This window comes from Pseudochaenichthys georgianus, chromosome 15 (genome assembly GCF_902827115.2).
Source record: "Pseudochaenichthys georgianus chromosome 15, fPseGeo1.2, whole genome shotgun sequence".
In the NCBI taxonomy this organism is placed as follows: Eukaryota; Metazoa; Chordata; class Actinopteri; order Perciformes; family Channichthyidae; genus Pseudochaenichthys; species Pseudochaenichthys georgianus.
This window is the reverse complement of record NC_047517.1, coordinates 35,686,868-35,702,812: the sequence shown is the minus strand read 5'-3', so window position 1 is coordinate 35,702,812 and position 15,945 is coordinate 35,686,868. Positions and strand designations below refer to the sequence as shown.

The 15,945-nt window shown below is 42.5% G+C and overlaps 1 protein-coding gene across 1 annotated transcript in view; it reads left to right on the top strand.

Annotated features, from left to right (window-relative positions):
• The window catches only part of ehbp1 (EH domain binding protein 1), a 188,199-nt gene that overhangs the window by 22,091 nt on the left and 150,163 nt on the right, over positions 1-15,945 (top strand). The window contains exons 3-5 of the mRNA XM_034100365.1: positions 2,234-2,291; positions 2,392-2,487; positions 7,587-7,640. Coding sequence (XP_033956256.1) covers positions 2,234-2,291; positions 2,392-2,487; positions 7,587-7,640 — 208 coding nt within the window. The remainder of the gene's footprint in view (positions 1-2,233; positions 2,292-2,391; positions 2,488-7,586; positions 7,641-15,945) is intronic.

Sequence of the window (15,945 nt, the reverse complement as noted above, 5' to 3'; positions counted from 1 at the left end):
GTTGTGTTCTACCGTCTGCCTGAATGTAATCATGGCGTAGGTGTGTAGTGTGATTCTGTGTAGTTTATTGATGGCATCCCGTTGGATTGGACGTCATCTGAACAGGACATCGCACGCTCACTGCTTGATAGCGCGCGAAGGTCAGTTAGAACTCAAAGTGGAGATGAGGTCTTCAAATGTATGGAAAGGGTCTTAAAGGGATTAAAAGGGATTAAATGTGACTTCAGGATTCCTGCATATACCCTGTTACAGCATAAGTAAAGATGGAGACAACAAATAAACTATTAGATAAAGGGAATGCAGATAATATATACAATGTATATTAAAGAATGAAAGGTTATTACAATTGAATAGTAAGACTTGGCTAAACAGTGCTGGTTGCTGGCCCCAATATATAATGAATATACTATACATTTGGTAATTGAAGAATTGTGACCAAGATACTCAAACTAGACAATTTCTTAATGTTCTCAAACCTGATCTTTGTATTTCAATTTCTTGTGTATTGTCTATTTTCATGCAGATATACCAATGTATTTGTAATAAGCTAATATTGGCGTGGACAATTGAACATCTGTCATCATTTAGACAAATCAAACAAAGTTATTTTAATTGATCCCTGTAGGGCAATTGTCTCCCTTTCTTGTCTCCATTGTTGGGTCAGAGGTCAGCCTCAGTAACAGCTTGATAGCTGGAGAGCTCAGAGCCTGGGGTGGACACTTGCCATAACAGGGACTTCTATTTAGACGGACAATCTCGTAGATTGGCATCTGCTATCTGTTCCACTCTGTCCTCTAAGACCAACAGATAAAGCATGGTCTGACCTACATGCTGTGATTTAGGGTGTTCATGTCTTCCGTTAGAGATGGGCAATGGCTGAGTTCTGCATGACTCGAGCATGTACATGTACTCATGCATGGTGGGTGCAGGTCCAGACTTGCCAGCTAGCTAACCGCTTTAGCTTTGTTATGGAGTATTTCTCAGGCTGACTATAAGTGTATGCAGTACAATGTGATATATAGTGAGTCGTGATTATAAGGGGAACATTTGGCAGGCCCTAATTTGTCACAGTGTTTTTTCACATTAAAGCAAAGCAGTTGTAATTTATTCAGCAGCTCCATGCAGGTTTATATGAATTATTGTGTTTTACAATGCTGTGTGTGAAATTCAGTAAACGCTCTGTAAGAACGTTGGGCCCTAATGCTTCTTATTATTTACGGTTCATTAATTCATCAAGAGTTATTTAAAGTCAGTTACTATCTTAATAAAAGTCAACATAGTGAACTGAACACACATTTGGGCTTTTTGGTTTAAGGGTTCAGTACTTTAAGGAAACCTGTGTCTCCTGTATTCACATCACACATGTTGACAAATGATATTCACAGTTTGAACCGTTTTGAGCATGTTAGTAGGGCTGCTCAATTAATCGTATTTTAATCGCAATTACGATTATGGCTTGCAACGATTACGAAAACAACGATTATCTTTTTATTATTATTATTTTTTTAATTAAATTACATTTGTATTGGTTTTTCAGTTGAATTCTACTTAAAGTTCAGGGTAATCAACTGTTAAAAACATACTGTTCAACATTTTTTTCTCCAATAAATTGATGTTTTCAAAGTAAATCGTTTTTAATAATCGTGAATAATCGTGATATCAATTATTGACCCAAATAATCGAAATTATGATTTTTGCCATAATCGAGCAGCCCTACACGTTAGTGCAGAATATCTGCCTTAACAACCCGACTGTTTCTCTGTTTGAAATTGATGTGAACGAAGGTGATGCATCTTAAGAACAGATGCTGTTTTCACTGATGAAATACAATCATTTCCTGTCAGCTGTCAGTGCTGTGTGACTGGACTGGCTTTACTTTTTTCCCGTCATACTAACCTCTTGTCTTTGTGTGTGTGCAGGTGTGTGTCAGTGTGTGTGTGTCTTCTTGTGTATGCTGCAGTCCACAGAGACAAAGCCAGGGCTTAGCCGTGTCTCATGATTTATTCATAGTAAGAGTGGCTGTGCAGGTGCGTGTATGCGCTGTTGTTGGTTTGTGTGTGCAGGATGCTTATCAGGGTTTTAAAACCTTCGGCATTACGATACAAGCTAATCAATTAAACTGATGGTATTAACATGTAGATATTTGGCTCGATGGAGAAACAGAGATAAGGGAATTGATGAATTTACACCTTTTTGTCTTTTTCACTCACCTGTCTTCTCTTCTTCCTCGCAGGCAACCAGACAAACTGGTGGTGGTCTGGACGCGCAGGAGTCGGAGGAAATCCTCCAAGGTTTGTATTTGATGAGTGCCATTCTACAACAATATAACTAAAATAAAGTTTCTCCCCTGCAACTTTAATGCTCTGTTCTTTTTGTCCCCCCGCCCTGCAGGCCCACAGCTGGCAGCCTGGCATCAAAAACCCCTACAGAGGAGTGGTGGTGTGGCCTGTCCCGGAGAACATAGAGATCACGGTCACGCTTTTTAAGGTGGGCTACAGCCTTTTAAATGAACACTAACACACACCTTTATGTGTTCAGGTGGACCAGGGATGTTTATGAAACATCAGGGGCTTTATGCCGTTGAATAGCCCGTTCACACCCTGTCTTAAAATCGGAGATATAGCAGCAATTGTTGACTTTTACCTAAATGGATGACCCCCTAAAGCAGCATAATGTATTTATCTTTTGAATATATTTTTAAAAACTATATAAAAGGGCGTTTGTTATAAACAAGTATAAGACGAACAATTTGAAATGTAAATAAGAATTTATTTCTGAATGGGGTCTGCCAGGACTGTTGATGTTAAAAGAGTTGGGAGAGTATTTTAAGGTTCAAGGTTCTTTATTGTCAAACTAACATAGCTACAGAGTAATTATGTTGTTGAACATCTTGGGTCACAGGCTTCTCCCACAATGCAAAAATGTATTTTAATGTATTTTTTGACTAAAAGGTCTGTGTACATGTGTATGTGTACAGAGTAAATGTCTGTGAGTGTACAGACAGTATCTGTCACTGTGCCCGCCTTACTTAAACATGCTGGCCTTGGTGCTGACAGGCTGCTTGGAGCTGAGTGTCCTGTTACCTCTCCGTGTCTTCACCAGACCTCCTGCCACACATACCGACGTACCTGCTTCTGCTTATAACTTATAAGGCATGTGTTGTCTGTTAAAAGTATAACCCAAATTTGTACGTGGACTGGTTCAGTTATGGCGCGTTTCCACTGCAGCGGGTAGCTCGCTTTAAGCGTGCCGAGCCGTGCGGGGCCCCTTTTTGGTTGCGTTTCCACTTGGCCTAGTTTTGGCCCGGGGCTACTTTTTCACCCTTTTTCTGGCCCGACTAAATCGTGGTTCTAGGGCCAGGAACAACCAGGCTGAGTCGGGCTGAGTATGCTAAACTAGAGAGAGAATCGCTGACAAGGGGGCTACATATTTGACCGTGATTTAATTGTAACACACGTTTCAAAATGATGCCGAAGTAACAACATACTGATACCGGTTAGTAACAACCATGAATTAATGCTTTGACAAGTCTGCAGACAGACGGCAGGCGGAAAACCCTTTTAAAATGCGTGCTTTCTAAATGGAGCTTGGCTAAGCTAACGTTGTATATGCTCCGACCGTCCACACTCACAACAACGGCCTACAGACATAAATAAAGCAGCGACTGTATCCTCCATGACACAGACAGTCTGTGGTTTGTACTTGTTTAACTTCTGTCTAGTTTCTGAACAGATATGAGGAGCTGTGAGCTCTGAGTGCTAACAGATAACGGCTGTGTTGTTTTTTGGGGCTCTCATTGAAGATGACGTCACGGCTCCGCCTACACTGCGTTACTATAGTAACTAAACTAAACTAAACTAAACTGTAATGGAAGCGCAGCATTAAAGTGAGCCGGGCCTAATAAGGCCTAACCAAACCGAGCGAGGCCGAGCGAAGCCTGCAGTGGAAACGCGCCATTAGTATGCTTCTCTTGCTCTGTTGTACAGTGTCCCTCTGTTCCGGGCTAACTTCCACTTCCTGTCCCACAGGAAGTAATAAAGCTGTTTTTGTAATGAGACCCAAAGCCAAGCCACTGAAGGCACAGTTGGGCCACATCTGGTTGATAAAGCCACACATTAAACAGCATTCCCTCTCCTTCAGTCTTTATTAGAAAAGTTTACTTCCACTATAGTGCTCCAGTGAAAACTAAGTTATTTTCTGACCGTTGGGCGATGCACACCACCCTGATTAGATATAAAGTGGTGTGGAGTTCAACTTCTCACATGGTTTGGTACTACTTACTTGCCATGTAAGGGAATACAAAGTAATGATATAGCAGACTCTGATGCAAGGCTTTTGACCATATGTCTCGCAGGTCCACCAGCTTTATGTACATGCCATTCTAAGTTAAATAAAGTGCCCCTTTTAATTTGACATAATATTGCTTTATGCTGGTCTAAATCTGTATAAAAATGTAATAACCCACAGTTTAGATAAGTCTGCAGTGAGTCGACTGAATGTTGGAGCTAACAGTGGTTTAAAGCGCTGCAGTGAAGACAGCTGAGCTCAGCAGAATTACAGCTGTTCCTCAGGGAGATGAACACCAGCAGGCACGCCTTAGCTGGAACTTTTTACACGGCGAGAAAACACTGAATATGTAACGTAACTTTACTGGGAGCGCTCTGCAGACAGAATCGATCATAACAGAGACATAGTTCAGAAAGCAGAGCGGGCCCTTTGCACCAGCCAAACCTCAGACATCCATTTGGCTTGTTACATTTTACACATCTGCATTTTCCCAGAACTGTAGAAGCGTAATCAAACCTTGTTATGTTCACAAAATGAATATGTGAGGAAATAAAAGAGAAGAACGGTTGTATACTGTCACTTGTGTGCAGCGTGTGTTTACCAGCAGCATTACAACTCTGCAGACACCGTAAAGTGAGAAGACGTCAGGCTCGGTTGGCTTTAGCAGCAGTTTACGTGGCAGTGAAACAATGGAAGGATGAAGCAGCTGTATGAGTTTCTGTGTGTGTGTGTGTGTGTGTGTGTGTGTGTGTGTGTGTGTGTGTGTGTGTGTGTGTGTGTGTGTGTGTGTGTGTGTGTGTGTGTGTGTGTGTGTGTGTGTGTGTGTGTGTGTGTGTGTGTGTGTGTGTGTGTGGTGTGTGTGTGTGTGTGTGTGTGTGTGTGTGTGTGTGTGTGTGTGTGTGTGTGTGTGTGTGTGTGTGTGTGTGTGTTTGCGTCCATGTGGGTGTTATGTTTGACTGATGTGCCAGACTGCAGGAATATTGATTTCCTGGGGCGTGTCACAGGCGCAGTCAGACCGAAAGGCTGTCAGTGTTTGCGTGTGTAGGTGTTAAAGGTCCTTACACACCAAGCCGATTTCGGCCGTAGATAGATGTCTGGCCGCCGATGAGCGTCGTTTCGCCCTTCTCAGATTGGTGTGTCCCGCCCCGTCGTGTCTTTTCAGCCACGCCGACACCTTCCGCCGACGATTCAACATGTTGAATCTAAAGAAATCTCTCTGATTGGCTGTTCAGCTAGCGAATCAGTGCATGAGAAGCGAAACGGAAGTGAGGGACCCAAACAAACTATTAAGAAGGCTGAGATTTCATTTAACTCCAGCTCTCGACACAGCTTCGGGAAAGCCCCGTGAGCTTCTCGCTGTAGAGTGAAAATGGAACGCACACGCTATTTGTTGTTTGTTTATATCACACAGTCTGTTCTTCTTCTCTCAGTTATCACGCAGTCTGTCTTCCGGTTGTTGCCTCTTTTGAATGACGAATACACTCTACCGCCACCTGCTGGTAAGGAGAGTTATTGCCACTCACGCACGCGCAGTTCGTACGTGCTACTTGGCCGTTGGCTGAAGTCTTTGCGGTGTGTTCCAGTGCGACTGTTGGCCAAGACGCAGAAACGTGAGGCGACACAACAGTCGTGTTCCGTCGCGACAGCCGATTATACTCAGTATTGATTCATCACTTTGTTTGTAAAAGACACAAATAAATGGCATCGCTTTAAGGATTCAAAGGCTTTATTGTTTTCTGCACAAGAGCTACAGAATCGGTTTTTTAGCCCTGAAAGCTTAGAATCCCAGGCTCCACTAACAATGCAACATACAGTATCGCAAAATCATATGTTTTAATGGTTATCCCCAAGGTGCATCATTTGTGAACATTTGCATCAGAGATATGTTAGCAGCGATGTCCTTTTTTGTATTTTAACCTAATAAATGACCACACTAACATCAGGATTTAGTTGTTGGTGTTATTAAACTGGTTAAGCTGTGCATTGTGAATAAGCTAGTGTGCACAAGAGGAGGGGGTTGATTACATTATATTAGCATGTCTTTGTGTGTCGAGCAGTGATTTGTGGTTGCGTGTATGAGCTCCTGGAGGGCAGTGAAGGTCGCCTGTGCTCGGCTGCCTGCATTACTGTCTCCTCTCAACACCGCGCAGATATACAGGCAGGACGAGAGACGGCACAGAGACAGTAATACAGTATATCAACAGAGACAGAGAGAAACATCCATAGTTTTCTATATTTCTGGCTTCTCATTTCAATATTTGTGTATTGGTGTTCCTGTCCTGTGTCTTGCAGAAATCTAGTTTACAATCACATCTACGGTGAAACACACTTGCACAACATTTATTTCAGACAAGCACTTATACATAGTCAGTCAATTGATGTAGACCTGGCAGAGTCAGCATCTTTTTATGAATGAAAAGACACCTCATTAAATCAAAACATTTAGCACGTGTATGAAGGGAAACCAGGTCAGTGGGTGAGTGGAGCAGAGCAGATGCGATATCACTCAAAGCTGATTTATTTTTGTTGTTGCAGCTTTTGTTTTCTGGCAAGGTTTTGATAATATAAACATTTCAATCAATTTCTTTAAGATTGAGCAATTGAGTGTTGCCTAAGACCGCCTAGATATATTTTTGTATGTGTTTTTTCATTCTCTATCAAATTACCATACTGTGGTTGCACTTCAATATTCTGTGTATCGGCATACAGTCCGTCAGTATTTATTTATTCATTTATTTAACAGGGACAGTGCACTTTAATGAACATTTCTGTAAACGTGCCAGAGTTAGCCAAGAGGCTATTTTTCATCTGTAGTCCCTAAAACACATTTCATTTTAAACAAGTAAATACAATACATTTAAAACATGCAACAGACATTACTGGGATACTTAAATAAAACAATTTAAAATACAGAACTTTAAAACAAAACAAATACAACAAAACAAGTAGGGGCTTGGACTGTGAGCCGTAGGGTCGCCGGGTCAAATCCCCAACCAGACCTAAATATGGAGAGTGGACCGCTACTTGGAGAGGTCCCAGTTCACCTTCTGCCCTGCCGTGGTGCCCTTGAGCAAGGCACCGGACACCCCCCTTCCCCCGTCACTCCCATTGCTCCCCGGGCGCTGTACAATAGCTGCCCACTGCTCCTAGTACCAGACTCCTGGTACTAGGATGGGTTAAATGCAGAGAACACATGTCACTGTGTGCTCTGCATGTGTGACCATTAAAGAGGGTTTCATCCCTCCCACTCTATTCTATTCTATCGTTTTAAAACATTGCTTTATATATCGCCCTTGCAGGACCCCCATGCAGAGGAGTTTGAAGACAAAGAGTGGACATTCGTCATTGAAAATGTGAGTACCATTTTGTGTTTTCTTTAACATTCAGAGGGGGGAAAAGGGTACCGTATGATTAGATGCCTTCCTGAAAGGCATTTACAATGACTGATGGTGACAACCTTTATGTAAAACACACATATACATCTGCCACCTCAGCTGTTTTCTGCGTGAATCCTCTTTGTATAACATGTGCAGGTGCTGCCTCCTTGTGGTCATGCTATGCTATTACATGCCTCTCTCTGTGTGGAGTGTAACCCTCAGTTCAAACTACATGTGTCTACGTTCATCATGTTGGCATACATGCTGAACCACAGTGAGTTTTGAGTCAGGTGTGTGTTTGTGTTAGTATCAGCCTGCATACATGTTAGCAATTGGAACGGCCACTTCCTGAGGTCAAACACGTTGTTACTCATCCACCAACAAGGGCTGGCTGTAGTTATGTATCCATTTATATAGTCACTCTTTTATTTGTTCAACAACATTTTTACATTTTAACTTATAATGTTTTCTTAAATGTCGGTTATCTATCAAACTGCTGTTCAAGGCAACAGAAGCAGAGGGAGAAATCACTGACTGTTTGCAAGGCAAGGACAAACGCATGCGATGCAGTATAATATAAAACTAGGGCTCACAGTGAATAGTAAAGCGCAGGGAAGGAGAAGAGAAAGGTGTTGATGGAGCAATTTGCTAAATGGAAGGGATGGATTGAGTGAGGAGGGAGAAAACGAGAGGAAAGTGTACCAGTGGCTCGCTGTTTTATACATCTGCTGGAACCCATTTTGTGATATGTTGTGTTTGAAAGATACTCACAGATAGAATGGAAGGGAGGAAACCCTCTTCAATGGTCACACATGCAGAGCAAACAGTGACATGTGTTCTCTGCTTTTAACCCATCCTAGTACCAGGAGTCTAGTACTAGGAGCAGTGCAGCTATTGCACAGCGCCCGGGGAGCAATGGGAGCGGGGGGGGAAGGGGGTGCCTTGCTCAAGGGCACCACGGCAGGGCCCAGGAGGTTAACTGGGACCTCTCCAAGTAGCAGTCCACTCCACACTCCATATTTAGGTCTGGTCGGGGACTTGAACCGGCGACCCTACGGCTCCCAGTCCAAGCCCCTACTGACTGAGCCCCTATTGACTGTTGAGATGAACAAGGCCATTGTACCACACGTTAGCCTTGCTTGGTTATCTCTTGGTAGAAATGTGTAGTTATTCCAAAATGATTCGCTATTGTGTGTCTACACTGTGTCAGTGCTGTGATGTGCTTTTCTCCTAACCTCAGTGTTATTGGAGGAAAACACTTCTGCACACCCAAGTGTCTCTCCACTGGTTTTGATGGAGATAAATTGGAAGATAATTGATTTTGCCTTACGAGAGCAGAGGTCACGACTTCCCGACTTCCCACATGCAGGGCCTTTTGACCTGGTGGGGTTTCACTTCAGCAGGTTTCCCCCCCCCCCCTGCTGGATGTACACTGAGACACATCACAGCCTCCCACTTCAGTGCAATTCCTTGAATTGACTGGTCAACGTTTTGAAAAAGCCCATTGTGCATGACTACTAATGAAGTCTTTAGCATGTCTGTCACACGGTACGACTGTTACTGAGAAATGCAAGCCTCGACACGCCTTGCTTAAACTGCCGTTATGGTAAGAAGTGAAGGATGTCATTCACCATCAAGGAATAAACAGTTGTTACCTGTGGTTTGTTTTGCTGGCATGCAAGTATTATTCATTTTGTAGCTGTCTTACACAGTTAAAGGTGGGGTAGGTAAGTTTGAGAAACCGGCTCGAGATACACTTTTTGTTATATTCCATGGAATGCTCTTAACATCCCGACAGCAATGAATATCTGAAGTGCTTAGACAAAAAATACATAACAAAATATCATCTGTAGAAGCCGTAATACTGTAAAAAGTACTACCTGCCTGTCAGCCTTCCATCGGGGCACATCTTATCTCGTGCCCTCATTGGTCATGTGCCCTCATTGGTCATGTGCGCGTTCGTGTGTGTTGGAGGAGGGGCTCTGTAAGGAAGTGGCAGATTTTCTCCGGTTGTGTATTTTCAAATTCTAGCGATCTCGAGCCGGTTTCTCAAACTTACCTACCCCACCTTTAAGTAACATGTATTCTATAATTCTAGGTAGGTAAGTTTGAGAAACCGGCTCGAGATACACTTTTTGTTATATTCCATGGAATGCTCTTAACATTAAATGCTTTGACAATAAATACATAAAAAAATGTCATCTGTGGAAGCCGTGGCGCTGTAAAAAGCACGACCAATCATCTGAGCCGGCCCGGCTAAAGTAACTGGATGGCCTACCTGCCTGTCAGCCTTCCATCTGTGCACAAACTTATCTCGTGCCCTCATTGGTCATGTGCGCGCTCGTGTGTGTCTGAAGGAAGGGGCAGATTTTTTCTGGCTGTGTATTTTCAAATTCTAGCGCACTCGAGCTGGTTTCTCCAAAATTACCTACCCCACCTTTAAGTAACATGTGTTCTATAATTCTTGCGAAACATTAGTTAGTTTGTTAGAAACTACTGACTTCACCAGACAACAAGTATTACAAGTAATAAAACGTTAAAACATGGGGAGAGCTTAGAGTTCGATGATTTGCAGTCAAATGAAAGATACATGGGTCTATTATAAACAGTCTGAAACGAGGAAATTCAGCAAGGACTGGGGTCAGGATGTGGCACTTTGAAATGTATTCTTTGTATGTATCTACTTTAACTTATTAGGGACACATTACAGATTCATGGCCCAAGTTTTAGGGGGAAATGAGATGTTGCGTCCACTTTGACTGGAATTAATCGTTAGACCGTGGCATTTGAAGGGGTTATTTAAGGGAATAGGATGAGCAAAGAACTCTTAAATTAATACTCAGAGCTGATGGACTTCAGAATGCTTTGATGTGAGTCACCAGTGATCAGCAGGGACAGACCTCTGAGACTCCTCCACTCTTTTTTAAGAATGCAGCAGAGTTGGCTGAGTGCTCGGCCCCTGTCACTTTCTGTACACGTCAAGCTCAAAGGCACGACAGCAGCACACACCGCTCTACCTTTCTCTCTTTGATAGAAAGCTGAGAAGACAAGCAGGTCAGCCGGTGTTCTCCGGACAGAGCGTGGGAAGAGAGCGAAAAGAGAGCAAGAAAGGGAAGAAAAAGACAAGTGTGTGGGTTTGCCTGTGTCTCTGCATACCTGACTAATGACAGAAAGATCAAAGCCACAGCAGAACCCTGACAGCAGGAATGGAGAGCAGAGAGGAGGGAGGAAAGGAAGAAAGTAGGGAAGGAGGAGAGGAGAAGGCAACCGTATACCCACACACTGTGATGAAGAGAAAGGGCAATGATGAGATGATGGCCACAGAAAGATGATGTGATTAAGGTTGAAGGAAATGGAAAGCAGGTGTATATAATGATTGCTTTAGGACTTTATTTTCTCCATTTAGTTTAATTAGTTTATTCTATGAGACGACTTTTATGTCTCCACCCCTCTTCATAAAAATCCTCACATCTCAAGCTTTCTTATTTTGCTCATAACTCTAGTGTCACAGGTATCATGTCAAAACAGTGGCTCAAAGTCTTGACCTCTTTGTCTCAACTTTTTTTTTTTAAAGTGTGATTTCAATCTTTTTGCCTAGGCGTAATACCTTTGAGGTAGGTTTGAGAACTAGACAAATGCATGCATGGAAGATTGCAACTTTTTTAATGAAAGTATGACTTTTTTTCCTACATAATTACACTTAAAGGTGGGGTAGGTAAGAATGGAGAAACCAGCACGAGTGCGCTAGAATTTGAAAATACACAACCGGAAAAAAATCTGCCCCTTCCTTCAGACTTCCTCACAGAGCCCCTCCTCCAACACAAGAACGCGCACATGACCAATGAGGGCACGAGATAAGTTTGTGCCCCGATGGAAGGCTGACAGGCAGGTAGGCCATCCAGTTATTTTAGCCGGGCCGGCTCAGATGATTGGTCGTGCTTTTTACAGCGCCACGGCTTCCACAGATGAATAGAAGAGGGAGGTGGTTAGAGACGGAAAGAGAGGAGAATGGAGAGAGATTGAGGAATGCCTCTAATGCAGAGTTGCTCTGATGGCAGCAGATGAAAGGAGGAGAGTCACAAACCAACCAGCCCTTAAAAGGTCTAATCCTAACTGGGAGAGGGACGAACCTCCTGCTAGCTCACAGGCCAAACACAACACAGAAGAACAGCCATATTGCAGAGGTTCAACAACATTAATGAAACCTCCAGATATAAAAGCTCCAACAGGCTTAACGATGGTCCCCCCTGACCACAAGTAAAGATCACCCTTCTCCTTAACACTCCCTCAGCCTCCCAACAGGGTCACACTGGACCTAAATGTTTATTTATGTCATTACTATGTGTGCTCCGTTAAACCACATGACGCACACATTTACATTAAACCCATTAAACAATGTCCAAAAAGGCAGCTGGGATAAGGATTACAGGAAAGGCAAGACATATTTAATGAATATATTAACTAGGGGAAGCCTCAAAAGCCTTTTTGCAACATGGACATGAGGGAAATGGACATACACACATCTTTAGGCTCAGATCTAGTCTACGATGAGAACCTGTGCAAACACTGGGATGCAACTTATAATGATATTGCTCTTATGGATCAATTTGTTTTATTTTAGATTTAAAGGCAGGGTCGGTAAGAATGGAGAAACCAGCTCGAGTGCGCTAGCATTTTAAAATGCGCAGCCGGAAAAAATCTGCCCCTTCCTTCAGACTTCCTCACAGAGCCCCTCCTCCAACACACACGCACGCGCACATGACCAATGAGGGCACGAGATAAGTTTGTGCCCCGATGGAAGGCTGACAGGCAGGTAGGCCATCCAGTTACTTTAGCCGGGTCGGCTCAGATGATTGGTCGTGCTTTTTACAGCGCCACGGCTTCCACAGATGATGTTTTGTTATGTATTTATTGTCAAAGCATTTAATGTATTCATTGCTATCGGGATGTTAAGAGCATTCCATGGAATATAACAAAAAGTGTTTCTGAAGTGAATCACCTACCCCACCTTTAACAAGGACTTCGATATTTAGGCTCTTGTCCTGATACCGCTATAGTGTTTGGGTTTCTTCTGGTTTTTAGTCTTAAAGTTGCATGCTGCTTTACGCATATTATCACAGAAAGTGCACATGCAGTGACAGCGTCCATGCATAGACACATGAAATAAAAAACAATTCGTTATTCTCAGCTTCACCGACAGTACATATTTAATTGTGTTAACAGTAAAGCTACTATACATATTATTTTCAAACTGAATGAGTTATGTTTCAGGCCCCAACAACATCCAGTGTGCCATATGTCGATGGCTCCTGGTTTCTGAGCAGAAATTAATGAAATATATTAAATGACCACAAGAGGGCAGTCTACCCTAACATCTGTGAAATCCCTTTTCAAATATGCACAGATAAATCTGTTGGATCCCCCACTTATGTCACCTGAGTGTTTGACTGTGTGTCAATAGGAAGGGTATCTTAGTGTGCCTGTATGTCTGTGTTACTGTGTGAGTGATGAAAGCTGTATCCAAACATATTAGATGATTGTGTTCATCTCGCCATATTTTCTCCTCACTTTGCATGAGTGTATAGCCAGTTCAGAGCTCCCAGCTCACACTCCCCCCTCCTGACTGGTATCTAAGCTAATATAAAGTCAGGAAGGATGAATGAATGTGGCACTGCTCTGAGCAGGAGGTACAGAAGAAGAGGTGAGTTCTCCTGACCCCTCATCAGACGGCGCAGGAGAAAGGGGAAGAATACGCCATTGTGCCCGAGCGCCGGAGATGATGAAATTCAAGATCCCCGTGCTGTGGCTTCGTCTTAATCTGGGGGCCCAACCTCGCACTAGGCTAATCCCTCCCCGTCGAATTACTGCCCCTGGTTTGATTGTATTTTGTCATTGAAAATGGCAGTGTCAAACACTACCTTTTTCTCTCCTCTATTTGTTCGTCTGCCAAGGCGAATCGCATAATCAAAAGATGGAGAGAGAGAGCGAAGAAGAGGAAGTGGAGAGCTGGAAATGGCTACACAGTAGTATCTCTAAATTGCATGCTACCCTTGCCTTTCACCCTTTTTCAAATAGGACGCGTATTATCAAAAAGGTGGGCAAATTGAGAGTCAAAAGATTGGACGGCTATATTTGAAGCCATTGTGCTGACAGGCTCTTTTGTGTATGTGCATGTGGGCGGGTTAATGTGTGTATGTGTGTGTATTTTCTCGGCGTTTGCATATCAACCAAAGCTGGAGATGGTAGACCAACTCCCCTCATCTTCAAAGCTTTGTGGGAGGATTTAAATAACGCACACATTCACACACTGGACTGTTGTATTTAAAGTGAGAAGCTATCATGTCTGAATACATTGAATATACACTGATACACACTCCAAGCCCCCCCTCCGAACTCACTCTCTCCAAGTCACACTCACTCGCATTACATAAGTGTCATTCAGAAATATAGGTGTATACAAACCTAGAGGACATTATTCAACTTCTGAAATCCTCCTCCTGCTGCCTTGATATTATTCCAACAGGATTTTTCAAAGATGTTTTTCGTTGCATGGCCTCAGATCTACTTCATATAGTAAACAAATCTCTTCACTCAGGTATTTTTCCACAGGCCCTGAAAACTGCAGTCATTAAACCGCTCTTAAAAAAGAATAATCTAGATGCTTCAGTAATGAACAATTACAGGCCCATATCAAACCTGCCATTTCTAGGTAAAATCATTGAAAAAGTTGTTTTTCAACAGTTGAGTAATTTCTTGCATTTAAATGGTTGTTTCGATGTGTTCCAGTCAGGCTTTCGTCCAAACCACAGCACTGAGACTGCTCTTGTAAAGGTCTTTAACGACATCCACTTAAACACAGACAGTGGCAGAACTTCAGTGTTAGTATTATTAGATCTCAGTGCTGCGTTTGACACTGTTGACCACAACATATTACTCGACCGACTAGAAAACTGGGTGGGACTTTCAGAAACAGTTCTAAATTGGTTTGAATCCTACTTAAAGGACAGAAACAACTTTGTTTCTATAGGTAAATACACATCTGAGTTGACAAATATGACATGTGGGGTACCTCAAGGCTCCATCTTGGGGCCTCTTCTCTTTAACATCTACATGCTACCACTGGCTCAGATAATGAAAAACAACAAAATAAGTTACCATAGCTATGTGGATGACACACAAATTTACGTAACAATTTCACCAGGAGACTATGCTCCAATTCAAACACTGAGTAAGTGCATTGAACAAATCAATGTCTGGATGTGTCAGAACTTTCTCCAATTAAACAAAGATAAAACTGAGGTAATGGTCTTTGGAGCCAAGGCAGAACGTATAAACTTAGCGCTGAGCTTCAGTCTGCAATGTTCAAAACAACAGATAAAGCCAGAAATCTAGGTGTAGTCATGGACTCTGACCTGAGTTTCAACAGTCACATTAAAACAGTTACTAAATCAGCCTACTATCACCTAAAGAACATATCTAGGATTAAAAGACTAATGTCACAGCAGGATTTGAAAAAACGTGTCCATGCTTTTATCTTCAGTAGACTCGACTACTGCAATGGTGTCTTCACAGGTCTCACTAAAAAATCTATTAGAAAGCTGCATCTAATTCAGAACGCTGCTGCTCGAGTCCTCACTAACACTAAGAAAGTGGATCACATCACTCCTGTTCTGAAGTCTTTACACTGGCTTCCTGTGTGTCAAAGAATATATTTCAAAAATACTGCTGCTGGTTTATAAAGCACTGAATGGTTCAGGCCCAAAATACATTTCTGACCTCCTGCTAAATTATGAACCATCCAGATCTCTCAGGTCTTCAGGGACTGGTCAGCTTTCTGTCCCCAGAGTCAGAACTAAACATGGAGAAGCAGCGTTCAGTTATTATGCTCCAAATATCTGGAACAAACTCCCAGAAACCTGCAGGTCCGCTGCAACTCTGACTACTTTTAAATCCAGACTGAAGACTTTTCTTTTTGACGCTGCTTTTAATTGAACTATTCACATCTTAAACTGCACTGTAACTTTTATCCATGTATTTTTTCTTTTAATGTTTATTTTATTATCTTTTCTTTTTAATGACTGATTGTGTTCAAAGGTGCTATATAAATAAACTTGCCTTGCCTTACATAGCTGCTGCTGCCAAATCATTGTTTACACTGTTTGACAGCCTGTCGTTACATGTTTCCATATAGTGAATATCTGTTTTAAAATGGTCCCAATAAGAGACTCATGGCTTTTAATCACCTCTTTTCAATACTCATAACCTACACATTAATAGAGTA